General features: G+C 36.6%; 4 protein-coding genes across 7 annotated transcripts; 3 read left to right on the top strand and 1 right to left on the bottom strand.

The window, feature by feature from the left end:
* Positions 1 to 2,801: 2,801 nt before the first annotated feature.
* On the bottom strand, positions 2,802 to 13,014 carry LOC132178681 (branched-chain-amino-acid aminotransferase 6-like). Of its 4 annotated transcripts, none has more exons than XM_059591174.1 (11): positions 12,803 to 13,014; positions 10,969 to 11,172; positions 10,734 to 10,850; positions 10,099 to 10,267; positions 9,839 to 10,015; positions 9,615 to 9,746; positions 9,162 to 9,257; positions 8,280 to 8,396; positions 7,838 to 7,933; positions 3,159 to 3,271; positions 2,802 to 3,050 (listed from the first exon to the last, which is right to left on the bottom strand). In XM_059591174.1, exons 3-11 carry the CDS (start codon positions 10,775 to 10,777, stop codon positions 2,936 to 2,938), a joined length of 1,059 nt encoding a protein of 352 aa, XP_059447157.1. In that variant the 5' UTR covers positions 10,778 to 10,850; positions 10,969 to 11,172; positions 12,803 to 13,014; the 3' UTR covers positions 2,802 to 2,935. The 4 variants fall into 4 exon arrangements, with proteins under 4 accessions (XP_059447157.1, XP_059447158.1, XP_059447159.1 ...); XM_059591175.1 differs by having other exon boundaries at positions 10,969 to 11,117; XM_059591176.1 differs by lacking the exon at positions 10,969 to 11,172.
* Positions 13,015 to 14,829: 1,815 nt separating this feature from the next.
* Positions 14,830 to 15,559, top strand: LOC132179108 (basic form of pathogenesis-related protein 1-like). Its single transcript, XM_059591749.1, has one exon. The coding sequence runs from the start codon at positions 14,852 to 14,854 to the stop codon at positions 15,437 to 15,439; it is 588 nt and encodes a 195-aa protein (XP_059447732.1). The 5' UTR covers positions 14,830 to 14,851; the 3' UTR covers positions 15,440 to 15,559.
* A 3,623-nt stretch (positions 15,560 to 19,182) lies between these two features.
* LOC132179105 (pathogenesis-related leaf protein 4-like) lies at positions 19,183 to 19,876 on the top strand. The gene has a single exon (XM_059591746.1). It carries the CDS (start codon positions 19,262 to 19,264, stop codon positions 19,772 to 19,774), a length of 513 nt encoding a protein of 170 aa, XP_059447729.1. The 5' UTR covers positions 19,183 to 19,261; the 3' UTR covers positions 19,775 to 19,876.
* Positions 19,877 to 23,271: 3,395 nt separating this feature from the next.
* Positions 23,272 to 23,766, top strand: LOC132179879 (pathogenesis-related protein 1A-like). The gene has a single exon (XM_059592670.1). It carries the CDS (start codon positions 23,272 to 23,274, stop codon positions 23,764 to 23,766), a length of 495 nt encoding a protein of 164 aa, XP_059448653.1.
* The last annotated feature ends 4,088 nt before the right edge of the window (positions 23,767 to 27,854 follow it).

The raw sequence follows: 27,854 nt of genomic DNA, 5'->3' as shown, positions 1-27,854 counted from the left end.
TCATTAAATCATATGATTATATAATAATAAATAATACATATATAATATGACATAACTCATAAGTCATAAGTCTACAAGTTAATCATATGATTCATGTATAATGATAATCACAATTGATTCAATTGAATTAAACAATATATTACTTATAACTACAAGTCTACAATTTAATTAAAGCATTATTAGATACTTTAGGAATTTAGGATTTAGGAATTTGAACATTACCATTTACCATTAGATATTAAGTTCAATTCAAAGAAAAAAGATTATAAGTAAATATGATAAGAATTTAAATAATTAACCGGTTATGATTTAATATTTAAGGAAATTTTTTTAAAGTATAAGTAAATGTAAATTTTAGGTCAAATATTTTTTATTTTTCAATATGGGCTCTTTTTATAGCAATTGGGCCTAAGAAGATATTAAAAATACAAGAAAAAAAAAATGAGGGTAAAAAAAAGCCCAAAAAAATAAGTCTAAAAAGCCCTAAAGAAAGCCCAAAAAGCCAAAAAAAAAGCCCAATTTTAAAAAAGCGGTTAGCGGGCGGTTATCTATTTCGCTAACCGCTAACCGGCGGTTAACCGCTAACCGTTAACCGCTAGGCGGTTAGCGGTTGCGGTTAATAAAATCTACTAACCGCTAAGGCGGTTACGGTTAGCGGTTATTGCCACTAACCGCTAACCGTAACCGCCTTTGCACCGCTATCTGTATCTTTAATTTAAATAATTATGTTATTCTTTGATTTAATGTTCAAAATAAATCAACAACTCAATCTATTAATGTTTGATTAATGCTAGAAAGTATAAACTATATTTTTATGTTACAGTTGTCTCACGATGGTGATAACTGATGATATGATAGTTCTAGCCAATTCTTGGATCAGTATTTGTTAAAACATAGGGAAAAATTCATTTAACCTTCTGAACTTTCATTACTTTTGCAATTACTCCCACAAAGTTTAAAAACTCTTAATTTAATGTATCAAACTTACAATTTTTGATAATTTTCGTTATGTTTCTCTGTGAAATAGTGAAGAAGCATCACGTGATTTATTGCATCATCATTTGTAGGGGTGAAACCACTAACCGTTAACTGCTTTTGAAGGCAGTTAGGAAAAATTGTTAACCGCCTTTATATATATATATATATATATATATATATATATATGAAATGACGTCGTTTTTGTGTTTAAATATATATAAAAATTTAGAAATGATATCGTATGTAGTAGGGTATTATCACATTACCATAAAAACGACATCATTTTGTTTAGTTTTGTTTTTTTTTTTTTTAAAAAAAAATTAACCTTTTAATTTAATTTAATTTATTTTATTTTATTAAAAAAGGGTTAACGGTTAATAGGTTATTAACGGCTAACTGCATAGACAGTTAGTGAAACTTACTAACTACCTAAACGGTTACGGTTAACCGCTAACCATAACCGCATTTTCACTCCTAATCATTTGGTATGACATTTTCATAATACAAGCTAATTTATGTGAGAATCACATGCTATTTTATAGATTAGGTTTGAAGAAGTTTATTCGAACTTAGTGGGAAGGAAACTTTGTCCACAAACCAAGAGACAAATATAACTTCAGAAAATAATCTTGTACGGGAAAACATAGATTACTTTCCTTCAATATATAATTGATGAAAACTTGGAATATTTTCTTTTGTATTCTTTCTGGAACACTCATACGACCTAGTTACAAGAACAAGAAGAAAAAAAAAAAGAAAAAGAAAGGGGCCCAAATTATAATGCATTCATTGTATTTAGTAAATGCATTTTTCTTGCTTCTTATGTTTTATTTCAATTTTTAGAAGATTTTACCCTTTTGTAGGTTTAAGGTTTCACTATAAATTCAGATAAATCAGTGTTTGCCATCAATAATATTGCCAGCTTTCTTTATCATCGCAGGTGTTGATTTTGTGAATTGATCACAGAGTTTCTCTTTCACATCTATTGCTTTCATTACGGATTAACAAAATTGTTTCTTAGATCTCTCATCTATGGTTCAGGCAAATACACGTACGATATGTGCAGAAAAAATGGGAATCCCATTACTGGTCGTTTCGGTGTGCGATTTCTTTTTTGGTATCGCACACCGAAATTATTTCCTTTATCTCCTCCAGGATTCTTTGAGTTTTTTTTTTTTTTTTTTGGATGAATAAGGGGATCCCCAAGTATTTGGCTTTTGGAAGGATAAGCTTGAGGCCAAGGATGGGGGTGATTTCTGCTTGGGCAATTGGTTTGGTGCTCTTGCTAAAGAGAATGGCAGACTTTTCAAAATTCACCTTTTGGCAAGACTAGAGAGAGTACTCGTTGAGGCATGAGAGGATAGAAGAGGCTTCCTTGGCATTTGCTTTTAAGGCCATCTGCAAAGAGCAAGTGGGAAAGAGATAGGCTTTGCCAGAGACTCTGTAGAAACAACCATTTGCAGAATTGTTTACCTGTGAGAAAGCTATACACACGAACACACGATTATATTGCATCAACTTTATTTAATAAACATGCATGGAGTAAATGTGAGAGTTTATTTAAGTTATATATAATTAATATTAAGTGAGATAATGACGTTTATACCCCTAACTTTTTTTATAAAATTTTAAATTTACTCTTGATTCCAAATTAAAAAATAATAATAATAAATAAAGTAAAAAAAAAAAAATCAGTGATATTTTGGTCTTTTTAGGTATTGTCGTTAGAAGTTAACAATTAAATCTGACGGAGGGGTTCAAATTTACTGCAATTGAAATCAGGGATTCAAATTGAGAGGTTTTGAAATTTGGAAAGAGGCTTGTCAAATCGTGCGGTAATTCAGGAGTCTAAAGTGAAGTTACCCTAAATAACAAATAAATGTAGGTCCACTCGTGTGTTTGTGAGTGTATGCAAGTCCACCAACTTCCAACACAAACTGTATTTAACGATTGAAGCTCAATCCACCTCGACAGTCCATCCCATCTTGTCCTCAATACGACCCATCTGAATTCCCGTTAGCGTTGCATAAAGTTTCTGGGACACTGATTCCACTCCAGTTTTATATTCAACCCTACATTGATATAATCAGCTACAATTAAGAGTCCCCAGAAGAACTAAACAAGATCACCATTTTAATCTATGATTTCATTGAAAGGACAATGCATAGACATGGATGTACCTTTTACCCTGGTAAGTTATACTACCAACGGAGTTGACGACCACTGCAGTTCCTGTACAGAAAACTTCATCAGCATCCATCAAGTCCTCAACTGGAATAACACGTTCCTCCACCTGATCAGAAGGGTTACCAAATTGTTAGTGCCAAACAATTTTCAAACTTGGTAGCAGATTTTTGTAAGCTTTTAGCATTGACATTCATATGCTAGATCATAATAATTTTGGCCCAACTAGATTTCTATATTAGAATGAGTAAATCAAGAGATTAATTGTTACAAACAAATCATGGGGTTAAATAAATCTATTATATTAGATTGAAATTCACATTCAAATTCAAAATACAACATATGTTAAACTAGTAGTACTTGACTTTCTATTTTCAAATTGCATAAATACCCTTCATAAATATGGGTTCATTGTCGCGTTACTATAAAGTGAATGACAAATATACTATTGAAAAGCTTACGAACGAGTGCGAATTTCGATCATAATAATGAATTAAGAATATCGATTGGCTTACTAAAGATGAAAAATGTGTTAGGAAATTAATCCTATTTCCCAAGACCCGTGAGATGCGAAAAATAAAAGAATGCGGAATAATAAAGATAAACAATCACACACGACACAAAGATTTAAGTGGTTCGGCTTAACAAGCTTACATCCACTGGCGGAGACGATCCAGAGAAAATCCACTATCAAAAGATGGAGTACAAAAATAGTAGAAAGAAAATCACTCAGATCCCAAAGCCCCAATACACTCAAATCTCACTATCACACAAGAGAGATTATTCCTAAAATAGAATACAAAAGACAGATGTACAAACTCTTTTTTTGCTGGAACAGATGGCGGCTGATCTCTATTTTCTTCTCTCACTCTGTAGCACCTTTTTCTTCTAATCACTTGTTTTTGGCTCCCCCAAAAACTACCAAGAAGAAAACACCCTTGCTGCCCTTGTACCTCCTTCTCTCAAATTCTCTCTTTTTTCTCCTCTCTTTGGTGCTTCACGTTTTTGCACACACACAAATTCACCTTGTGCTTTGTTCCTTATATAGAAGCTTAACTCTCCTTTTACATGTTGGTCTAGGACTCCTACTATAAATCAAACAAGGGGTCCAATTACACAGGAGAAGGACTCCAAATCAAACTTGGACAAAAGTCTCCTAAACCCAAAAGGAGTAGAGAACTAGTGGGGCCCACGTGTGATGGGTGGCAAGTCACACCTAACAATCTCCACCTTGACTTGAATCCCATCAAGTCTACCAAAACGTGTCTCCTCCGAGTGTCTCCGCCTCAGCCCCCAAGGGCAATCACACTCAACAAGTGTCCCTCAAGTCCAAGCGTCTCTTGAACTTGAGCATAGGACCTGATTTAGACATAACACCATGCCTCCCTATCTGTCCCGTCGACCGTACAGCTTTATCCGATGACTCTTTCTTCCTGTAGACCCATCTGCACCCTTTAGTCTTCTTTCCCTTGGGTAATCCTGCTGATTCCCAAGCTTTACCTTTCCATAGTAACTCCACCTCTTTCAGCATACCATCTTGAACAGATGATGGATCTCCACTACTAGCTGCTAGAGCAAAAGAAACCATATCCTCAAAGCCATACCTCTTTGTTGCTTTTCGATCACGTTTCTCTTTGCCTCTTGCTAAAGAATAAGACTCCTCCCGGTGCTGTAAGTTTCTTGAAGAATCTCTGTCATCACATTCATTCGTGAGTGAACACTGTTCATTAAGCTCCACCTCCACGAATTGTTTCTCTTTCTGCACTGTACTTTCAGAAAGATCATCTAAGTTAACAAACTCAGACTTCTTCGGTTCCTGTTCTGTAACTTCAGGTTCTGCACTTGACCCATCCTTGTACATAGCATACTCATTAAAAGTCACATTCCGACTTCTAATGATCTTCCGATTTTGATCATCCCAAAATCGATAACCGAAGGCCTCATCTCCATATTCAATGAAGAAACACTTTCTAGATTTAGCATCTAGTTTACTCTGAGAATCAGACTCATCATGGACATACGAAGCACAACCAAAAACTTTCAGATGTGAAAGATTTACCTCTTTTCCACTCCAGACTTCTTCCGGTAGTCTATAGCTCAGGGGAACGGAAGACTCCCTATTTATCAGGTATGCAGCAGTGCTCACTGCATCAGCCTAGAAAGTCTTTGGTAACCCAGCATGCAATCTCATACTCCTGGCACGCTCATTGAGAGTCTTGTTCATGCACTCAGCCACGCCATTCTGCTGCGGCGTTCTCGGGATAGCTTTCTCCATTCTAATCCCATTCACTGCACAAAACTGTTTAAACCCCCTGTCTTCGTATTCTCCTCCATTGTTTGATCTCAAACGCTTGAGCTTCAAGCCCGTTTCAATCTCAACCATGGCCTTCCATTTCTTAAAAGTCTCAAATACATCAGATTTACTTTTCAAGAAATAAACCCATACCTTCCTGCTTGAATCATCAATAAATGTGATGTAATACCGCGAGCCTCCAAGAGATGCCACTGGTGCTGGACCCCACAAATCCGTGTGTACCAGCTCCAGCTTTCCAAGCTTAGGTGCTTTGCCAACTTCCGCGAAACTCACCTTCTTCTGCTTCCCTAGGATGCAGCCTTCACACAAATCAGACTCAACTGACTTTAACCCCAGTAGTTTCCCTTTTGACATAAGTACCTTCATCTCTTTCTCGCTCATGTGCCCAAGCCTTAGGTGCCATAGTTTTGAGTCAGCATCCGTATCTGCAACAGCAACTGTATCCTTGTTGTTCGTCGTCATATAGAGAGTACCTGTCTTATGACCACGAGCCAAAATCCTAGCTCCCTTGCTGACCTTCCACTTTCCACCGTGGAAATGAATTGAATGCCCTTCCTCATCAAGCTGTCCCACTGAGATCAGATTCTTCTTCAGTTCCGGAACATGCCTGACCTTCTGCAACTTCCATACCGAGTCATTGTGAACTCTAATGCGAACATCGCCTAAGCCCACAACATCCAGCGCCGTTCCGTCAGCCAAATACACCTTCCCGAAATCTCCACCAATATAGTTCTCGAGAATTTCACGGATCGCTGTCGTATGAAAAGATACTCCTGAGTCTAAGACCCAAGAATCAAGGGGACTGTCAACAGAAAGAAGTAGGGCATCATATACTTCTTCTGTCACTACGTTTGCATAATCATTCTCAGTCTCCTTCCGCAGTTCCCTGCAATTCTTCTTGTAGTGGCCAGTCTTGCCACAGTTCCAACACTCAGGTTGTTGGCCGAATCTGAATTTGCTTCTCCCTTTTCTGGAATTTGATCTGCCTTGACCAGAGTTTCTATCTTGTCCTCTGCCCCGAGTCTCGAGGTTTAAAGCAGCACCAGAACAAGAGGCTTCACCCGCATCTTTTCTGCGAACCTCTTCACTGAGAATCAAATCCCTGACGTCTTCATAGCTTAGTTTACTCTTTCCTACAGAGTTACTCACAGCCATCCTCACTGCTTCCCAGCTATTGGGCAAAGATGCCAACGCACGAACCTCATCATCAAAATTAATTTCCACCGAGGACAATTGATTTGTGATGGTGTTGAACTCATTGAGATGATGTGCCACCGAAGCTCCTTCCGCCATCTTTAGGTTGAACAATTTCTTCATCAGATGCACCTTGTTGTTAGCCGACGGCTTCTCATACATGCTTGACAAGGCCGCCATTAGACTTGCTGTGGTCTTCTCCTATACAACGTTGTGCGCAACTGATTTTGACAATGATAACCTGATAACTGCCAGGGCTTTACGATCAAGAAGAGCCCACTCGCTATCATCCATGTCGTCGGGTTGTTCTTCCAAAAGAGGTTGATGAAGATCTTTCCCATAAAGAATATCTTCAATTTGTACCTTCCAAAACCCAAAATCTTTGCCGTCGAACTTCTCGATTCCCATCTTTCCTTCTTCACCTGCCATCGCTCCCACTCGAACCAACAGCTTTGATACCAGTTGTTAGGAAATTAATCCTATTTCCCAAGACCCGTGAGATGCGAAAAATAAAAGAATGCGGAATAATAAAGATAAGCAATCACACACGACACAAAGATTTAAGTGGTTCGGCTTAACAAGCCTACATCCACTGGCGGAGACGATCCAGAGAAAATCCACTATCAAAAGATGGAGTACAAAAATAGTAGAAAGAAAATCACTCAGATCCCAAAGCCTCAATACACTCAAATCTCACTGTCACACAAGAGAGATTATTCCTAAAATAGAATACAAAAGACAGATGTACAAACTCTTCTTTTACTGGAACAGATGGCGGCTGATCTCTATTTTCTTCTCTCACTCTGTAGCACCTTTTTCTTCTAATCACTTGTTTTTGGCTCCCCCAAAAACTACCAAGAAGAAAACACCCTTGCTGCCCTTGTACCTCCTTCTCTTAAATTCTCTCTTTTTTCTCCTCTCTTTGGTGCTTCACGTTTTTGCACACACACAAATTCACCTTGTACTTTGTTCCTTATATAGAAGCTTAACTCTCATTTTACATGTTGGTCTAGGACTCCTACTATAAATCAAACAAGGAGTCCAATTACACATAGGAGAAGGACTCCAAATCAAACTTGGACAAAAGTCTCCTAAACCCAAAAGGAGTAGAGAACTAGTGGAGCCCACGTGTGATGGGTGGCAAGTCACACCTAACAAAATGATCACCTGGTAACAAGAATCAAGGGCAATGTCAATGATGCTTTTTCGTGTAACTCCTGGCAAAATAGTTCCTAGCATAGCAGGAGTTGAAATAACATTACCCTACAACAGAGAGGTGATGTGGATTGAAAAGTTTCAGACAGAAGTAAGATGTTATGAATGTTGCAAGAGAAATCTTTTGAGTAACTAAATACTGAACTCTGTTCTACATAATAACTGGGTTCATCCTCTTATAATGCAAAAAAGGACAATCATTTTATACTTGAGAAAAATCCAATTTGGATTATCTAGTATTTAAAAAATGCTTAAATTCTTCCTATGCAAGCAACCAAAAGCTCCTCAATATTTATTTACTGAAGCTAAAGGATAGCTTTAATGATTCTTACATGAAATTAATTTGGATAATTAATTAGTTGTCAATCTCTGTAACAACAGCAAGTAACAATACCTTCACAATGAAAATGTTACATAAAGAAAGCTCCTCAACATTTCTTCCAGTCTTCGCATCTAGGAATAAGACATCGGAGAATCCTTTGGTCTTTGCTTGAGTAACTGCTTGGAAAATCTATGAAGAAAAGCACAATTGTTTTATAATATCAAATACAAATTAAGACAAGCACAAAAAAAGAAAAAAGGGACGACGGACAGGGGCGGAAATAGAGTTTTAAAGGGAAGGGGAGGGTGGCCGGGGCGGGGCTTTGGTGCCCCCCAACCTAGAGGGTGGTTCCGCCCCTGACTAAAGAAGCCATATGATAACTTTGGCAAAATTGCATTTGCTTTATTTTATGCAGAAGATGATAAGCTTAGAGATGTATCTGAGCAAAAGAACCCACAAAAAAATAAGAGAAATGCTAATTTCTTATCCTTGCAAAGCTTTTTTTACCATGTTTAATGGTGTTTCCAAAAGCATATTAAGAAAAAATGACTTTTATACTTCTTTTTTGGGTAGTTGAAATAATATACAGCATTTGTAACCCATGTGTCCGATATAAATTTCAACTTTTCCAATCATACTTAATTCCCATTTGTCCCAAATTCCTACATAAACATCATGTGGTATACAGTTTAGCCAGTCCAGTATCTTAAGGAGAAAAAAGAAAGAGTTGCGCAACAAATTATGATTGATCTTTTTCTTCTAAATTTTTTTATTTACAAGTAGGTCCTAATACTTGTGATTGAAAAACAAGATTTTTCGCCATCATAGAACAACCTGTTCAACAAAAATTCTAAGCACTCATTAAAAACTAATCTTTTCATTAAACAAGTCAAGAAATAACATATTGTTGATTCTGTTTTCGTAGCAAAGCAACTACCACAAAGTTATGCTTACCGGTGCATAGTTGGTGATTGCCTTGACACCTCCAGCTCCACTAGGGATAGCTCGACGAAACTTCTCCTCAACAATCACATTTAGAGATGTGTCACCCTATATTATATAGACAAAAGTATGTGTTGAAGAAAATTATAACTACATATATACTGAGGAAAATGAAATCAAGTGAAGCACTTTGAATGTGTATGTTCTTTACGAAAACTCTAAGCATTCCTGTGGTCTCCTTTATACTTGGGTTGTCAGTATTTTTGGGAAGCAAGGACTTGCTAGGCATGTCAGTATAAAATAACATCATGAGTTCCCCAATAATATGGCTTTGAAGATTAAGAATACACAAATAAAGGCACTTTCATATGACTTTATTTTCCAATGTAACTAACAGAGCTATTGCAATGACAATTTTTCTATCACTCTTCCCGGGTTCAAATCTCCTCAGACAGCACAACCCACCTTATAATAGTTGCCAACCGGAGAAGTGTATATTAGGAATGTGTATTCTGGTGCTGGCACAACGCCAATAGCAGATCCACTTCCCATGAGCAAAGGCCTCACATACAGTGAACCTTTTCCTGGAGGCGGCACCTATATATGTCCAAATTCGAAACATATACATTTTAGCACTAAGAAAAGCACACTAAACAGTAGGGGAGATAGGCGGTAGTTGGGATGAATACCCAACGCTTGTTGGCGAGGACCGTTTGCTTTACAGCATCAACAAATTGCTCGGTAGATGGTGATGGCATACACATTCTCTCTGCACCCATCTTCATGCGGATAGCATTCTGTTCAGGCCGGAAGAGCGTGATACGATCGTCTTCTCTCCTGTACGCCTTAAGACCTTCAAAAATTCCCTAAAGACATTCATGAATTGCATTTGTGATCAGTTGAAGTTGGTCATATCTATGCTTCTCATTAATTGTCACTTGCTGCTCACCTGTCCAGTGTTTAAGATTGTGGCAGATGGGCTCAGCTCAATGTTCCCAAAGGGAGTGAGATTTCCTTGTAAAAAGTTTTCTCCTTCAGAGCATTTCATCACAAACATGTAATCCGTTGGAATTGGACTAAATCCAAGTTCATCCCAGTTGACATCAGCATATTTTTCACTATATTTAAATGCAAAAAAAAAAAAAAAAGGGTGAAATAAAGACATAAGCATGCATGGTTGCTAAGAAGACAAAAATTGGTAATATGAAGACCAGTTCAGCTTGTGCATAGGCCATATAAATACAAATATATAGCTTTAAGCTATTTGATAGTTAATACTTTCTGACATCTAAGAAGAAACTGAACTACCCAAAAGATTGAGGTTCTAATTGTTTAACAATTTGGAAATAACTACCTTCCTTTTGAAAGCAATTGATTCCAAGCAACTTGAAACTGTACTACCCCAAAGAATGGGGTGCTGACCAATTGGTCAGCAGTTCTGAAGCAACTATCTTTATTTTGAAAGCAATTGATTCCAAGCAAATATAGGCATTTAAAAGCATGAATATTTAGTACCCCCAAAGTCCTAGATTTCATTAAGAGTCCGCATGATTTTAGCTAAAAGTCATCATCCATTCCCATTACCTGTTCATAGTCTCACAAGTTGTTTGCTCTGAGGTTGAAGCCATGAAAGCTAACAGGGCCCTAGTTCCAACCAGGGAAATTGTCCATTATGTCAATAAAGAATTTCATGTCTGGAATCTGCATACGGGTAAAAAATTTATGTGGGTATAAATAAAATCAGAAAATATATAGGAAATGGACAAAAAAAAACAGGAGTTAAACCCAAGATTTGTATCGTGGGAAAGAGGTGAAATACCCATTAAATTACAACTTTTACAAGGCCATTGGTAAACGTTGATGGTCAGCACGAGCACCGTCTCTTCTACAAGCTGTTGCCACCCATCACCACCCAATCGACATTGTCCTCCTCTCTTTCTCCCACTTTTACCTCTTTCTTCCTCCAATCTCTTACAACTTACAAGGCCATTGGTAACCGTTTTATGTCACGCGAAGTCGTGAACTGAGATAGTACCCAAAATTTTTTAAATTTTTCTGTTCTATGAGATTATGAGATAATATTAATTTGTTCTAAGAGATAATATTAATTTGCTATACTTTAAATTATTTTTTAAAATTTTACCCCACACCAATGAGCAAAACAAATGTCAGTGATGTAATGCAATTATGCAAGGAAGATTTTAAAAAAAGAATGGTGAGTTGGATAGTGAAATAGTGTGGTGGAAAATTGTGTATGAATCCAATACCAATAGAGAAGGGTTGGGGTTGCTCCACTGTCCTCTCCGCCCATTGGTGGAGGGTGTGAGTTGTGACCTCTCATACACATAACTAATGGGTGTGTGTTGGTGGGACAACTCACTCTTGAGTCTCGCTCTCTATCATTAGGCCAACGAGTGACCTACACCTCTTCTATTGGTTTGGTGGCCGGACGACGCACATATGCCCTCTGGTGAGATGTCTTCACCACCATCCAATGAATAATTATAAATACGTATTTTGCATTCATTCTTATACCATTGGACTAATGTGATAATATCTACTATATTTTGGATTTGTATTTTTTTTTTTTAATAAAGACGAACCAAAGAGATAATGACCACCGCCACATAAGGTTAATCATTTAGTAAAGCCTTCTTTTATTTTTTTATTTATTTTTATTCATATTTTAGCAAACATGTCTCAATGGGGCCTTCTGCCATGTTTTACAAACTTCTTATAGCATCTTGTTCGAGTGGGAGTGCCTTAGGCTAGTGGAAGAGTCGGCTCTAATGTGATGGATAATGTGAGTAATGTTATATACTATATTTTTATTCCATAATATTAATGAGGCAGTCTTAACCAACCACATTAACATTGTGTGATAAAAATGTAATTTCTAACATTACTTGATTGGGCAAGGTCCTAAAGGGTAGAGTTAAGGGGTTGGGCTCATGGGTTTTGTCGTGGTGGGTTGCTGGAGTGAGTTGTTGGGCTTGGGAGAATGGGCTGTCGACTTAAAGGTTTTATGAGAAGATCCATTTGTGAAAAGCAATGTGGGCTTTTCAATTGTTTAGGTGGCTTGAATATTATATATGGAAATACATCAAGTTTACACCACACGAGAGTTGGTTAAGAGGAGCAATGCTTTTTTACTTTATGACAATCAACTTGACATCATGAATTCATCATCCTCACCTATTCCACATACACATTTGAATTGACATATATAGATTAACGGTCAAAAGAATAAAAGCCTCAAAAGAGTAGGTAACTCTTTTTCTTCCATCGACTACTGATTATGCGGCCAATCTGTTGGGTGAAAAATCGCCCGCAGATGCCGTGAGTTCTCACACTTTTCCCCACAAGTTTCAATCTGCATGCAGTGCGGTGAAAGAAAAAGCTACCTCGTTTGCAGGAAAAAAAAGGTTTACCTTTTGACCTCCCAAGTGTAACATTCAAGTTCATATTTCTCAATGGTACGTACATCTGACTAACATCTCCTCCCTAACCTAATCCACTACAATAACTCTATTCTGAACCATTTTTCCAACAAACACTCTACACATGATGACATCTCCATATAATATGATGTTTCTATATATTATCTAGCCTATCTAGGCCACAAATAGGACAAGAAGATTCATTTACAATACCTATTTTTCAGAAGATTCTCCTTGGTTGGTAAAAGGTCACTCGCTACATGCTCTCCATAGGAACATCTTGCGATGATCCACCCCTTGGAGCCATCCTTTTTCCAACTTTTGATATTACCTGATTTTTGTTGGCACCATTCTTCTCTCTGATTCTTCCAAATCCTTCTTCTTGGCCGTTATCCTCCACTGTTCCTAAATCTCCATGGATGCTAATTTAAAATTCTGTCATATTTCTTCCCCTCATCATCATCATCTTCATGGGTCCACAAACCCTTTTTATCACATGTGTTTGTCTCACATCCAGATCTGAGCTATAACTTTTCCCTTGTGGCCCATATTCTTTCTTCCCCTTTAGGACAGAATCCTCTATGCAAGGGACACTTTCTTTTTCAGCCAAATCATTAATATTGTGATCATAACCACACAACTCAAGCATGATTGAATTGTACCATTTAAGCATACAAACTTAATGAGATTTGCGGTGCGTTTCTAATTATGATTTCGCAAGAATAATTTGCGTTTCTAAAAGATATCGCAAAGCGTAAAGCGTTTGAGATATCGATTTAAAAAGCACCTAATTTAAAACAGGAAAGAAATCTGTAATTTCTATAAGCAGGCTAGTGGATGCTTATTTGAAAAAACGCAAATTTAAACCAAAATCATGATTTTGCATAACAAATATCTAATAAAAAATATTTTTTAACGTATTTTATCAAACGTCTTTGCGATTTTAAAAAGTAGCAATTTCAAAAACACAATTTAAAAAAAAAAAAATTTTAAAGTCGCATTTATTAAAACTGCAATTCCAAACACAACCTTAAAAACACAGCCAAATTATATCATTATCAGTAAATGTGGCAATTAAACATGGAGAAAATATTGAAGTTATGGTGCTGCCCGTGAAATAATTAAGATTGGCCCCATCCAACATTGCTGAGATTAATGTGTTCACGTGATATAACTGTTAGAAGCATGACTTTTGATTCTCAGCGGCAATTGTTGTCATGGTCAGTCTCCCTCAATTTTCGGTTTACGTTTTGGACACAACAATATTGACAGGACAGAAATTTCCTCGGCCTACCAAAGTGTTATGATAAAAAAAAATACTTGTACAATATTGAGGATGCCCTTCCATGTGAAGGTTTCGTATTATAGGCCATGATTGGGGGGTCTAATGTTTTATAAATTTATAAAAATATATAGAGAGATGAGACATTAATTAAGTATTTATGCAAGAGGAAATATAGATAGGGGAGATAGGGGAGCCCGGGTTTATGTTTGGCGGGTTCGTTTAACAAAACTTTTTAGAGGGTGTTTTAGCTTTTTGACTATGATGTAACATATAGGTAAAGGTAGTTTTTAGGAGAAACTTCATAAAGGACTTACGATTAGAAAAGACCTCTAAATTTTAAAACTTCTCAATTTCATGCAATATATCCCCATCCATCAGTTTTTGAACATAAAAAGTGATAAAATGACCTTTATACCCCTAAAACTTTTATAAAACTCCAAATTTAAGGTTAATTTCAAATTGAAAATTAAAAAAAATAAAACAAAAATTCGGCGGGGGTAAAATTGAGATTTTAAAAAATTTAGGGGGTCTTCTCAAAACGAGTGGTAGTTCAAGAGTCCTAAGTAAAGTTATCCCTAATTTTTAAGGGTGGCAATTTGTGTTCGCGTGTCAGATTCCGGTTGTGTCAAGACATAAGTATAAGATCAAATAGTTTAACTCTAACCCGACTCATTTAATCAAACGGATTAAATTCTTCAACTCTAGCCCTCTAATTTTATATTGGGTATGTGCCAAGTTCCCAAATTAATATATGCTACCCTAAAGAGCGTTATCGAATGAGCCCAATCTCAACTCAAACAGCCGCCCATGGTAATTAGATATATAAGATAATGAATTATAGATAACAGATTTTCCCTCAACCATTGTGAATGGAAGCTTCCATATATATAACCAAATTGCCAATTTTGCTTGCTATTTATTAATAATCTAACTTCTGCCCACTATAGAGCAGATGAATTAATTTATAATGAATCTCTATGCATCCAAAACAGAGACACATTGCTCTAGCTCGTGCCTATATATACCAAAATCATATCTCCCATTCTCACAATTGCTCTGCAATGAAAATGGAGTTCATCACCAAGTTCTTGCTAGCCCTATGCTTCATTGGTTCAACCATAACCCAAGTCTCCCATGCCGGAAACCGCGACCGGCAAGAGTTCCTCGACGGCCACAATGAAGCTCGAGCTGAGGTCGGCCACGGCATCGCTCCGCTTATCTGGAACAAAACCCTTGCAGCCTATGCTCAAACGTATGCTAATGAGAGGATCCCAGATTGTGAAATGGTGGAATCGGATCCAGATGGGCCTTTAGGAGAATGTCTTGCAGAAGGGTATGGAGATTTGAGTGCAGCAGATGCTGTAAAGGCGTGGGTGGACGAGAAGCCATATTATGACTATGAATCAAACAAATGTGTTCATAGTGAGTGCGGCCACTACACCCAGGTGATTTGGCGTGACACAAAGTATCTTGGGTGCGCCAGGGCCAAGTGCAACAATGGCTGGGTGTTTGTTACTTGCAACTATTTTCCTTCAGGAAATTATTATGGCGAGCGACCATACTAAATGCGTTGTACTTCTTTGGATATGGATATGTAAATGTATATATCTTTGGATATGGATATGAAGAAAATGAAGTGATTACTATTTACTATTATTAATGGAGAAGATATTATATATAAGTTTTTATGTTGTTTGCTTTGCTGTATGTTTTCTTTCTGCAGAATGTGGTATCTGCTGCTGTTTGTTTGGTTATTTGTTTTCTGTTGTTGCAGTTTGTGGTTCTTCAGCAGGGGTGGGGACAAACAAATGGGGTTTTGATAATTGCTTGCTAGTTTTGTCTAGTTGTTGGTAGATGCTATTTTTTTAGTTGTTTAGTTGATATGTTACTCTTCTTCTGTAGTGTCACTTTGTTTCAGCTCTTTAGCGGAGGAGTTGCAGTGTGTTTGTTTTGTCAATGAATAACTTATTCATCAATTTTATTTTATTTTTTTGGACGAAACTAATATAAATTTAACAAGTTGGGGTCGAGCGATATGACATGTTTAATTAAATGGGTTAGGTTAAAATTGAACTATATAGTTTTATACTCATGTCTCAATATGATTCGAATCTGACACGCGATACTATGATTGACAAATTTTGACATGACTTATAAACTCGAAACAAATCCAATATAAAATTAGCAGATTATGATTGAAATGTCTATCCTGTTTAATTAAATAGATCGGGTTAGAATTGGTCTAATCTGAATATTGGTTTTCATCGATGAGATATGGCTTGTGAGCTTATTTATTGCAGTTGATGTCTATTAATATGTACACTTATTTATTTTGGTTGATGTAGAAAGAGTGAACTTTATCTTGATTTAGTGGTGTTAAATCATAACTTATCTCAAAAGCTTAAGCTTATTTGAGGAGATAAACTTAACATTCTCCCTTACATGCGAGTTCAAATTTTATTTTAATAAGTAATGTTCAACACGTGAAATATTTAATTGAAATGAGAAAAACTAAATGACTGAGACAAAGTTCGAATTTAGGACTTGTTTGGTTCTCATATCATATTAACTCATTATTTATCTCAAAAGTTTAAACTTATAGAAATAGATGAATTTATAGAGTGGTGGTATATAGATTTTGGGAAGAACCACATAGGTCAAGATCTTTTTGTTCCAAATGGTCTGAATCATTTTGCATATTTTAGATTGGGTGTGCTCTGTCCCATGTTATTGGAATGAGCTGATATTCTAGTCTTCCATGGATCTATTTTACCACCCCCATAATATTCTATAGTGTCTACTCCACTACTTCATATAAAACAATTAAATCAACCTGAGAGTATTATTAATGCTCCCCTAGTGGCTCTGCCACTCTTCACAAAAGTTAATTGGGAATGTTTATAGATGCTTCTTAGTCTACTTACCACAAAATTAGTGAGAATTTAGATATATACTCTGTTCACTTTCAAGACATGGTTCAAAACCTCTGCAAACATGTTCTTGTTTTGCTTCTTGTTCCTAAGTCCTCCTGCATCCTGTCAACCAGATTATAAATTCTTCTTCAGATTTGTTTCATTTTCAAACCCAGCTACGTATGAATAGTATACCCTGTCTCTCTCATGAATTGGTTGCATTTCACTTGTGCTGATTCATCTTTTGTTTCTTTTTCTATCCCAAGTTGGATCACAGAGGCTTAATGAGTGGGACAGAGTCTGTATGCGCCCTGTTCTTGGTGGATCAGAGGAGATAAAGCTGCTCTGACAAGTCTGAATTGTTATCCACAATGACTATAAGTTGTCGCTGATAATTAATTATTAGGGACGACATGTTCTTATATTTGTTCTACAACTTTTAATGTTATTTGCAACGGCATAAAAGTCGTCGTGCATTAGTAGCACTGAACTGTCGTCGTTAAACCTCATTTGCAACGACATTTAGACTTTTAGCTGCAACTTTTTAACGTCGATAAAAACCAAATTTCTTGTAGTACTAGTGCTTATCCTCCCCACTCACCATCTTCATAGGTCCACACAACTTTAGCCCCAACATGTTACCATGTGTTTGTGCCTCTTCCATGATGTGTACTTATCTTCAATGGGTCCCTCTATATATCCTACCCTGCAACTTTTCCCTTGTGGCTTAGAATGTTTCTTACCCTTTAGAACGGAATCCTTTATACAAGGGAGACTTCCCTTTCCAGCCAAATTATTAATATTGTGATCATAACCATACACTAAAATTTTAAAGTGTTAGTTAGGGTTGATGAGTCATACTCGTTTAATTAAATAGGTTGAATTAGTGTTGACCTATATAATCTTATACTCATGCTTCGACAGTTGAGATGACCCGAATCCGACACGTGACAATAAAGATAATGGATGACAATTTTTGACATCATCCAAAAACCCGATACGAACCCGGCCAATACAAAATTAGAGGGTTAGACTGGAGAGGCTTGACCCGTTTAATTATATGGGTTGGGTTATAGTTGATCTATATATATACTTAATTAATACTGATGCTTTATAATTCGAATTCGACACGCAAACACAAATTGCCACGATTGATGATCCAAGAATATTATAAGTTTTATATCATTATCAGTAAATGTCGCAACTAAACATGGAGTAAAGTTTGAAGCTAATATGGTGCCTGAAGTCATGGTGATGCCCGTGAAATATTGGGCCCCGACCAACATTACAGAAATCATGTGTTCACGTGATTTAACTGCTATAGAAGAAGCATGTACTTTGATTTGAAGTTGCAATTGTTGACCTCATCAGTCTCCCTCAATCCTCGGTTTACTTTTCGGACACGACATTATTAAAGGGACACAAATTTCCTCGGCCTAGCAATTTGTTATGAAAAAGAATGTTATACAATATTGAGATCCCTTCCATGCGAAGGTTTTGTATCATGTTTACCGGCGATGATTTGGCTTAATTTCCCGGTCGAATGTTCTATGATTGATGAAAAAATATAAAGAAATGAGACATTGACCATTGAAAAAGGAGATACATGCATATAGGGGAGCTGAGGTTTATGTTTGGTGGGTTCATTTAACATAACCTTTTAGAGGGTTTTTTACTTTAAGTAGTGATTTAGTGAACACCGGCGTGCATGAACAATGTGCACGCTGGTGTTCATATATTATTTTATTTTATTACTGTTTAAATATTATTTTAATAATATTTTATAATATATAAACACCGGCGTGCACACTGTTCATGCACGCCATTGTTCACTAAATCACTACTCTTTTACTTTATGATAATAGTAACATAAAGTGTTTTGTATTTTGAGTTGTTTGTTAATATATATTATTTTACTTATAACACCCTAAAATGCAGGGATGGAGCCAGACCTTGGTCTGTGTAGAGGTCAAAGGCCAAAAATTTTAGTGGGTAGGGGCCAATAAAAAAAAAAATTTCTAATTTTTTTTTTTTCTTTTCTGTTCCTTGTGTTGGGGGGCATGGCCTACACCAGTCATCCCCAATTCCGTCCTGCTAAAAAGTGTTACTAAACGAGCCCAATAATATCAACTCGCACAGCGGTCCATGGTAATTAGATAAGATGATGAATTGTGGATAATGGGTTTTCCTCCTCAACCACTATTTCAATTGCATGGATGCATCATGCATGCATGGAAGCTTCCATATATATGGAATCGGAGCTCGAGATACCATTATGTTGATTCATGTCCTTTCCTAAGGTATACCCAAATCGCCAATTCGTTTATTATTTATTAACAATCTATTGTTAATTATGATAACGACTATATATTCTTTAATTTATATATGCATCCAATAGCTAGAGAGATAATGCCTTTAACTAGCTCGTGCCTATATAATACATAAATCGTCTCTCCCATTTTCACAAGCTCTGCCATGAAAATGGGGTTGATCATGATCACCAAGTTTCTGCTAGCCCTATGCTTCATCGTTTTAACCCAAACCCATGTATCCCTAGCCGGCCGAAGCGACCGGCAAGACTTCCTCGACGGACACAATAGAGCTCGTGCGGAGGTCGGCCATGGCGTTGGTCCACTTAAATGGAACTACACCCTTGCAGCCTATGCTCAAGCTTATGCTAACAAGAGGATCCCAGACTGCAACTTGGAGCATTCAAATTATCTGGCTGAAGATTATGGAGAATGCATTGCTGAAGGCTATGATCAGTTAAGCGCTCTAGATGCAGTGAAGGCATGGGTGAGTGAGAAGCCATACTATAATTATCAATCCAACAAATGCGTTCACAGTGAGTGCGGCCACTACACCCAAGTGATTTGGCGTGACACAAAGTATCTTGGGTGTGCCAGGGCCAAGTGCCACAATGGCTGGATGTTTGTCACTTGCAACTATTTTCCTTCAGGAAATTATGAGGGCGAGCGACCATACTAAATGGTTGTACTTGTACTGATTACTCACCTATTGAGTATGTTGACGCTCCTGTTTATGTACTATATATTACTATTAATATTAATGGAGAAGATATTATAAGTTTCTCTATGACCCACTATACTTCTTCTTTTTACGGCCGACAATTTTTTTACACGACGTCCCTGGAATTGGAGTATTAGAGAGGAGATTATGATTTAGAGTTGTTTGCAATATGTTGTTTCTGCAGAATGTGGTAGTTTGCTGCTGTTTGTTTAGTTTTTTTTTTCTTTTTTTCTTTGTGCTATTGCAGTTTGTGGTTCTGTAGTACCAGGTGTGGGGACAGACGCATGGGGTTTTCATTGTTTGCTAGTTTTTTGTCTGTTGTTGGTAGATGTTGCTGTTTTGTTGTTGATATGGTACTATTATATATGTAGTATCATTGTGTTTCAACTTATTTGCTGAAGACTTGTAGTGTGTTGTTACTTTTTTCAAGGAAGAATAACTTACTGATTTGCGAATCTGATACGAATCAAATATGAAATTAATAAGTGAGAGTTGAAAGGTCTGATCCGTTTAATTTAATGAGTTGGGTTATGTTTGACTTATAGTCTTATACTCATTCCTCAACACAAACTGAATCTAACATGCAACACTACGGGTAACAATTTTTTCCTGTAAATCTGACACGAATCCAATACGAAATTAGAGGGTTAGAGTTGAGGGGTCTGACTCATTCAATTAAATGGATCGAGTTAATGTTGGCTTATATAATCTTATATCCGACGCGAAACCAACATGTGAACACGCATTGCCCCTAACACAAATCACAGTGGGTGGGTGAGATGTACATAAATTGGTCAATTCCCTGCTTTTAAGCACATCGAGAGAAGACTTTGAAGGTGAATTAAAAATGAAATTTAATTGTTTGATGTTTTATTTTTTATTTTATATTGCAACAATTTGATTTCTTTGACAAGCATAATGACATGTATTCAGAGTTTGATTTCTGAATATAACAATTTTCTTTATGGTATCAAAGCTATCATCCGAAATGGCCGTGTGACTCCCTTTCCTCTTCTTACACAAAAAAGGTTGTTCGCATTACAACCCTTTTTGTTGTTTCAATTCCTTCTTGGGCTCAAAACTTGTTCACTGATGGAGTTGCCAATAAAACCAACTCTCTGAGCACTGCAACTTTTGTAATTCTCTCTCTACGCCGTCGTTTTTCTTTTCTCTTGTGAAGAGCACAAGTCCTAGCTTCCAAGTAGTTGGTTTTGCTTCTGTTTGAGGTTCAGAGGAAGCACTGTTTTCTACTGGGAGGTTCATTGGGAAGCTAGGGAGTTGTTTTTGTTGACTCTGTTAAAAGATATATTTGGCCATTTATTTATCCCGTTATTTGGTCTTTTGGTCTATTGTTGGTGCTGTTGTTGCCCCCATACCTTTTTTTAGCCCAATCATTTGGCCCATACTTGGCCTCATTTTCAGCCATTTGTTGGCTTTTGTTGGATTCGGCTTAGGTGCGGTGGTTCAAAACTACCGCACTATGCTGTAGCCCAAAACGACTTAGTTTGGGATCGCTTTTTAGCAATAAAAAAAATAATATTTTTGAAGTAATAATATAAAATTAATTAAATATTAAAAAATCAATACTTAAAAAATAAAATATTAAAAAACCAAATCTAATAAAAAAAAAAAAAAACTCAACTCACATCATCTCAATCTTCTTGTTGCTCCTCTTCTTCTTCCCCAGCTTGTTCATTTCTTTTCTTTAATTTCTCCTTTGCTTTCTTTGAGAGGGAGAGAGAGACAAAGAGTTGAAGGGAGAGAGAGACCCAAAGACGGAGGGCACGAGAGGGAGAGAAGGCGAGATTTTTAGAGAAACAGAGGGTAGAGAGAGATGGAGCTGTGAGAGAAATTGCAGAAAAATTTTTGATTTCTGAATATTGTTGTTCGTGGCTGGATTTGGGTTTCTGATTAGTGGGTCTTTTTCTGAGTTGGCCTTGCCAGCCACCCCAGAACAAAAAAAAAAAAAAAAAAAAAAGTTTGGGTTTTGGGGTGGCCGGCCCACCCCAAGGAGGTGGTTTCGGCCACCCATACCAGCCAAAGGGGGGAGAGAGGCGGCTTTGTTACACTTGCTGCATAAAAAAAATGTACAGAAAAACCCAAATCCAGCCAAGAACAACAATAAAAAATCAGAAATTTTTCTACAATTTCTCTCACAGCTCCGTCTCTCTCTACCCTCTGTTTCTCTAAAAATCTCTCCTTCTCCTTCTCGTGCTCTCCGTCTTTGGGTCTCTCTCCCGTCAACTCTCTCTCTCTCTCCCTCTCAAAGAAAGCAAAGGAGAAAATAAAAGAAACGAACGAGTTGGAGAAGAAGAAGAGGAGCAACAAGAAGATGGAGATGATGTGAGTTGAGTTTTTTTTTTTTTTTTTTTAATAGTTTTAGTTTTTTAATTATTAATTATTAATATTTAATTATTTTATATTATTACTTTAAAAATATTATTTTTTTATTGCCCAAAACTGGGTCGTTTTGGGCTACAGCACAGTGCAGTTGTTTTGAACTACCGCACTTAAGCCGGATCCGCTTTTGTTTTGGCTAATAGCTAGTCAGATTTTGGTCCAATGTTTGGCTCATTTGTGACTTAATGTTGTTAAAAGCCCATCGATGTTGCCTTTGGCCACCAACTAGTTTCTGACAACCACTGTCGTCTTCAGCAAAACAAAAAGTAGATTCAAGATTTCACAAATTTTCACTTTGAGTTTGAGGGGGAGGGGGGATTTAGAATATATTATGGAATTTGATTTCATAGACTTGATTAATGTAATATCCTATAATCCGATTTGAGTGTATTCATATTTGATTTGATCTCTAGTTACCATTTTGTATTCTCTTCACTTCCCTATAAGTAGGAACCTTTTGTATTATAAATTTCATCAAAGAATAAAAGTAAATTATAGCCCTTAAGGATTTAGCCTATATATTGACGTAAATCAAATACCGAACCAAATAAAATCTCATCTCCATAACCTAGGAATTTTATTCATTTTCCATATCTCATTCCTTCAAGTATTCCATATAGATATAAACTAAATTCACATAGTTATAAAATATATTTTTGTGCAAGTAGAGAACATGCATATCTCATATATCAAACAAAACAGCATGCCGATAAAAGAGAGATAAAAATATCCATGCATTCGTGGTTCACTCGTTAATTTTGAAAAAAAAAAAAAAAAAAAATCGTTAATTATCTTGAAATAATTAACTGTATTGTCTTTATATAGTGAATATACTCGACCGTTTTGTATTATCAACTAAAACAAATTACCTCAATTTACATAAAATTATTGGCAATGAAATAGCCAACTGAGAATATAATGGAGAAAAATAGGGAAATACTATTCACGGGGTCTTTCCTATAAATAACTTGATGCACATAAAACCCTATAAATACCTAAACCATATGTATCATTTTCAGTACTAGAAATATCTAGAAACTGGATGTGCCTTGGAAATGGGGTTGACAAAGTTTTTGCTAGCCATATACTTGATAGGTTTAACCCTCCCTCATGTCTCCCTCCTAGCCGCCAAAACCGGCCAAGGCCAGCTGCGGTTCCTCGACGGACACAATGCGGAACGTGCCGAGGTCGGTGTTCCGCCACTTACTTGGAACAGCTCCCTTGCAGCATACGCTAGAAAATGGGCTAACACGAGGATCGAGAAATGCGAGATGGAGCATTCGAACGGGCCGTATGGAGAATGCATTGCTGAAGGTTATGGTAACTTGAAGGCTTCAGATGCAGTGAGGATGTGGGCAGGTGAGAAGAAATTCTATGACCATGCATCCAACAAATGTGCTGATGGTGAGTCGTGTGGCCACTACACCCAGGTGGTTTGGCGTGACACAAAGTATCTTGGGTGTGCCAGGGTGAAGTGCAAAAATAGCTGGATGTTTGTCATCTGCAGCTATGATCCTCCGGGAAATTACGAGGGGGAGAGTCCATACTAATTAAATGATTATATACCTATTGATCGACGAGTAGTAATTATCCATCATGTGCATGCACATGCATTTTGAAGCTATAGGGTTAAAAAATAAAAATAAAATTGAAAGAGATGTTTCTTAGAAACGACGCATAATCTTTCACATGTACAAATTAACCCCAGGCCATCCTAATAATATATATGATGTTTTTATTGTCATTATGTGTAATAATTAATGGCAAAAAATAAGGAATATTTGTCTTAATATTCGTTGGTTCCTTTGCAATCGCATTTTCATTTGTATTAGTTTTCTTTATTTGTACTTAATCGAACCTACATATGGTGGAGCTTTCTACTATCGATTGACAGAAAGTGAGAAGAAAATCTAAGATGAAAAAAAAAAAAAAAAAAGGACTTGTAATAACTATTTTATAGATGATCATGAGAATGTCCAAGGACGTGAATGATGGGATGTAATGCCCCGCCCAAAGCACGTGGCAAATATGAAATATCTTTGATATATATATAAAAGGAGGATTAGAGTCTTTATTAAGTCTTTCAAATTGTAACGTGGCTTTTAAAATTATTATTGAATTTGAGATAATCATTATTGAATTTTAATTTATTAGTAATTTTAAATATTATATTACATTTGGAAGAACTCAAAGAGGACTTTAGTCCTCCTTATATCATTACACTTTACCCCCCAAAGTTTGTGGCGATTTTTAATTCGATCTCCAATGTTTCAATTTTTACAACGCACCTCTCCAAACTTCTAAATTTTTGCAATTCGACCAATTTTATCCAAAAATTTTCATATTGCCCCTAATTTTTTATTTTGATTTTGATTTTTTATTAAAACAAAAAATTGGGGGTGCAAAAAAGGCCAGATGGCCAAAGGGGTGGCTACGGCCATCCCGAATTTTTTTAAAAAAAATTAGGGGCAATATGAGAATTTTGAGATAAAATTGGTCGAATTGCAAAAATTTAAAAGTTTGGGGATGTATTGCAAAAATTGAAATATTAGAGGTTGAATTGAAAATCACCCCAAACTTTGGGGGAATAAAGTATACTTTTCCCTTTTTCAAAATATCCAAAGTACGTAGTCGATCTCAAAGAGTCAAGAACGCTCAGATAGAGCATATAAACTTTTGGGTTTAATTTTCAAAACACTTGGAGTTTCAAAATTTACGAATAACTGTTCAATTGTCCCATCGATGCCACTTCAAAAATGTCGGTATGATACAGTAAAGTAGGTAATGGAATTATAGGAAAGTCATCCTAACGGTTTGGATAACTGTTCAAACAATCACAATGCACGTGGGGTAATAATACGTTCAAAACTTTGAAAACACAGGAAAAATTGTATAAAATACTTGAGGAACCCTAACCTAAGTCAATTTGCCCTCGCCACCTAGCAACCTTAGAGTGAGAAAGAGTAAGAGAGAGAGAGAGAGAAGAAATGGGGAAATGTTCCTTAAAATTTTAAGTTCTAGCTAGGTCCAAATCTTCCACCTTTGAGGTAAGAGAGAGATAGACTTAATCTTGCCTTTTGTGTTATAATCTGTGTTAGAGCTTTATTTCGTGATAGTATAAGTGCTTGCTTAAGATTTTCTTGATAAATGTTAGAAAATTAGGTTCTTTAGGTATAAAAATTTAGACTTTGCATGAAAGCTTAAAGATTTTGGGGGCTAGCCTTCCTTTTGAATCTATATACGTTAGTGCCTGACCCTTTATTTTTTGTCATATTAGAACAACAAGGTGTGCATGTGAGAGAAGGAAGAAAATAGGGATCTTTGAGGCTTTGTGTTAAATTTATGACCTTTGTTTCTTCTAAAATGATGGGTTAGGTACCTTTGGGGATTTAGAACACCTTAGAGTGAAGGGAAAGTGGAAAGATAGGAGCTAGCTTGTTGGGTGAAAGTTAAAACAAATTAATGCATTCTAAGGCAAAAACATTCCAACGATGTCAAAAATCGTCCTAACTCGAAAATTGTCCTAACAGTGGTGACGGTCCAAACAATTTTCGGGAGGTCCGGATGGTTTTGGGACTAAACTTGCACTACAAAAAATCAAGGGTTTAGTGACGTGGCAACTGTTTATTAGTTTTTGCCACGTCACTAAATTATAACGTGTTAAAATACAACACGTTACCCTGTTTATTGGTAACGTGGTATTTTTAACACGTCACCATATGGTGACGTGGCAAAAATGCCACGTTACCATTTGGTTAAAATTTTAAATAAATTAAAAAATAAAATTTTACAGAAATTTGATGATTAAAAATTTTGTTCAGGTACTCTTTGCATTATTTGCTAGATGAGAGGTGTAATTTTTATACAAGTGTAATCTTGTAATTACACTTGTAAACAATCATAATCTTGTAATTTTTATACAATTGTATAAACAATCATACAATTTTGTTGACATTAATTCATTCTATTATTAATAACTTTGAGAAAAAAATATTAGGGCTTAGGACTTTGTGACTAACAGATCATAATCTAGATTGCATGTGAGTCCCCAGAGAAAGATCAGAACCCAAAAAAGATATGGCTAAGATATGCCTCTAGAACACTAAAGGCATGCTAGACGCTATCAGCTATATAACAGTAACACCATGCTTTATTTCATATAGTCAGGATATGCACTATCAATTAATTAACCAAATTAAGGAAATTGGCCGATGCAAGCCCTGAACATGCATAGTGGAAATATACGTAATATTACACATATATATTTAATATTACATATAATTAAGTTGATATATATATCAACTTATAAGTTGATAATTAATTAATTATCAATTACTAAGCTTAATATAACGAACGCTTAATAATTGCAAGTATTATATGCTTTATAATATATCAATTAACTTTCTCTCTAGCGCCCCAGCCTCAGGTAAGCCCCCTCTCCCATGGTGAGGGGAGGAGGGATGGCCATTTGCTGCCTCCCTCCTCCCCCTCGCCTGCCCTTACACCAGATGCTAGTAGTTTACTTGATGTCTTGGCCCGGGTTGCTTCCTCCCTACCCTTTCTCTGCCGCCCCTTCCTCTTTGTTCCGCTTTTGTCCTTGGCGAGGCTCTCTGGTTGTTTTCTGCTCGTTTCCTTTATGTTTTTTTGCTATGTTTTTGGTGTTATGTTCTTGTAGCCTTGCCTGTGTGCCACTCGGTATGGGTATTGATTTTGGGGGTTTCGTTCAAACTCCCCCCAGTTTTGTTTTGTATTCGTCACCGATCTCCTCCGCCCGCTTTACCGCCCACCATACGTTGCTGGGTCTTTCCTCGTGCCCCTCCAGCGATGAGCTTCAACGTCCCCTGCTGTGATGGTTTTCCAGCTAGTTGGCGATCGGTTTCGCCACCCTCCGTCCACTGTTTTGGGCCTTTTTTCGCATCCCCACCGCGTCGAGCTTCAATCGTTCTCTTCCAGTGTCTGTTTTCGGCGAGTGCACAATCAGCATTCACGCTGCGTGTGCCTATTCCCGTTTGTTTTATTTTCCTTGTATTGTCATTGTTCATGTTTTTTTCTCTGTATGCATTTCATTCCTGTTATTTGCTTGTAATAAGGCTTTGTCTCTTTGGTTCGCCCACGTTTTATTTCGGTTTTCTTGCTTCTGTTTTGTAATAAGGCTTGGCCCCTCGATCTGCATGCTTGGATGTGAACTAAACTTTGGTTCAGATCTTTTAGGTCGTGGATGTGAATTTTAGTCCAGACCTTCGAGTTGTGGACGTGAACTTCATCCTGGCTTTTGGGTTGAGGAGGAATTTGTGCTACCTATGCATTGGATTGCGTTTGTCTTATGCAGATCCGTTATTTCAACTGAAAATTAGTCATAGGTTAGCGAAGGTTTTAGGTGATATAATATATATATATATATATATATATATATATATATATATATATATATATATAATTTTTAATATATTATATAAATAATAACGTGCCATGCATGGCACGTTACAACAATAGTAACGTGCCACATAGGCACGTAACAAAAGAGTAATGTGCCACATGTGGCACGTTACTATCAGCCTCGGGACCATGCGCTTCTAACCGTGCGCATGGTCCTTCGATCTTCTTCTCCTTTTCTCTTTTTTTTTTTTTTTCCCTTCGG

Source organism: Corylus avellana, chromosome ca4, assembly GCF_901000735.1.
Source record: "Corylus avellana chromosome ca4, CavTom2PMs-1.0".
NCBI lineage: Eukaryota > Viridiplantae > Streptophyta > Magnoliopsida > Fagales > Betulaceae > Corylus > Corylus avellana.
Note: the sequence above shows the minus strand (reverse complement) of the source record. Positions and strands in the feature narration are given on the sequence as shown.

Bases quoted from the DNA above. Each gene is read 5' to 3' on its own strand.
- LOC132178681 (XM_059591174.1), bottom strand. From the start codon at position 10,777: ATGGCTTCAACCTCAGAGCAAACAACTTGTGAGACTATGAACAG. The intron at 9,747-9,838 runs GTATTCATCCCA...GGACATATATAG, and splicing joins TCCTCGCCAACAAGCGTTGG to GTGCCGCCTCCAGGAAAAGG. The intron at 8,397-9,161 runs GTAAGCATAACT...TTTTCTTCATAG, and splicing joins CAATCACCAACTATGCACCG to ATTTTCCAAGCAGTTACTCA.
- LOC132179879 (XM_059592670.1), top strand. From the start codon at position 23,272: ATGGGGTTGACAAAGTTTTTGCTAGCCATATACTTGATAGGTTTAACC.
- LOC132179108 (XM_059591749.1), top strand. From the start codon at position 14,852: ATGCATCCAAAACAGAGACACATTGCTCTAGCTCGTGCCTATATATAC.
- LOC132179105 (XM_059591746.1), top strand. From the start codon at position 19,262: ATGAAAATGGGGTTGATCATGATCACCAAGTTTCTGCTAGCCCTATGC.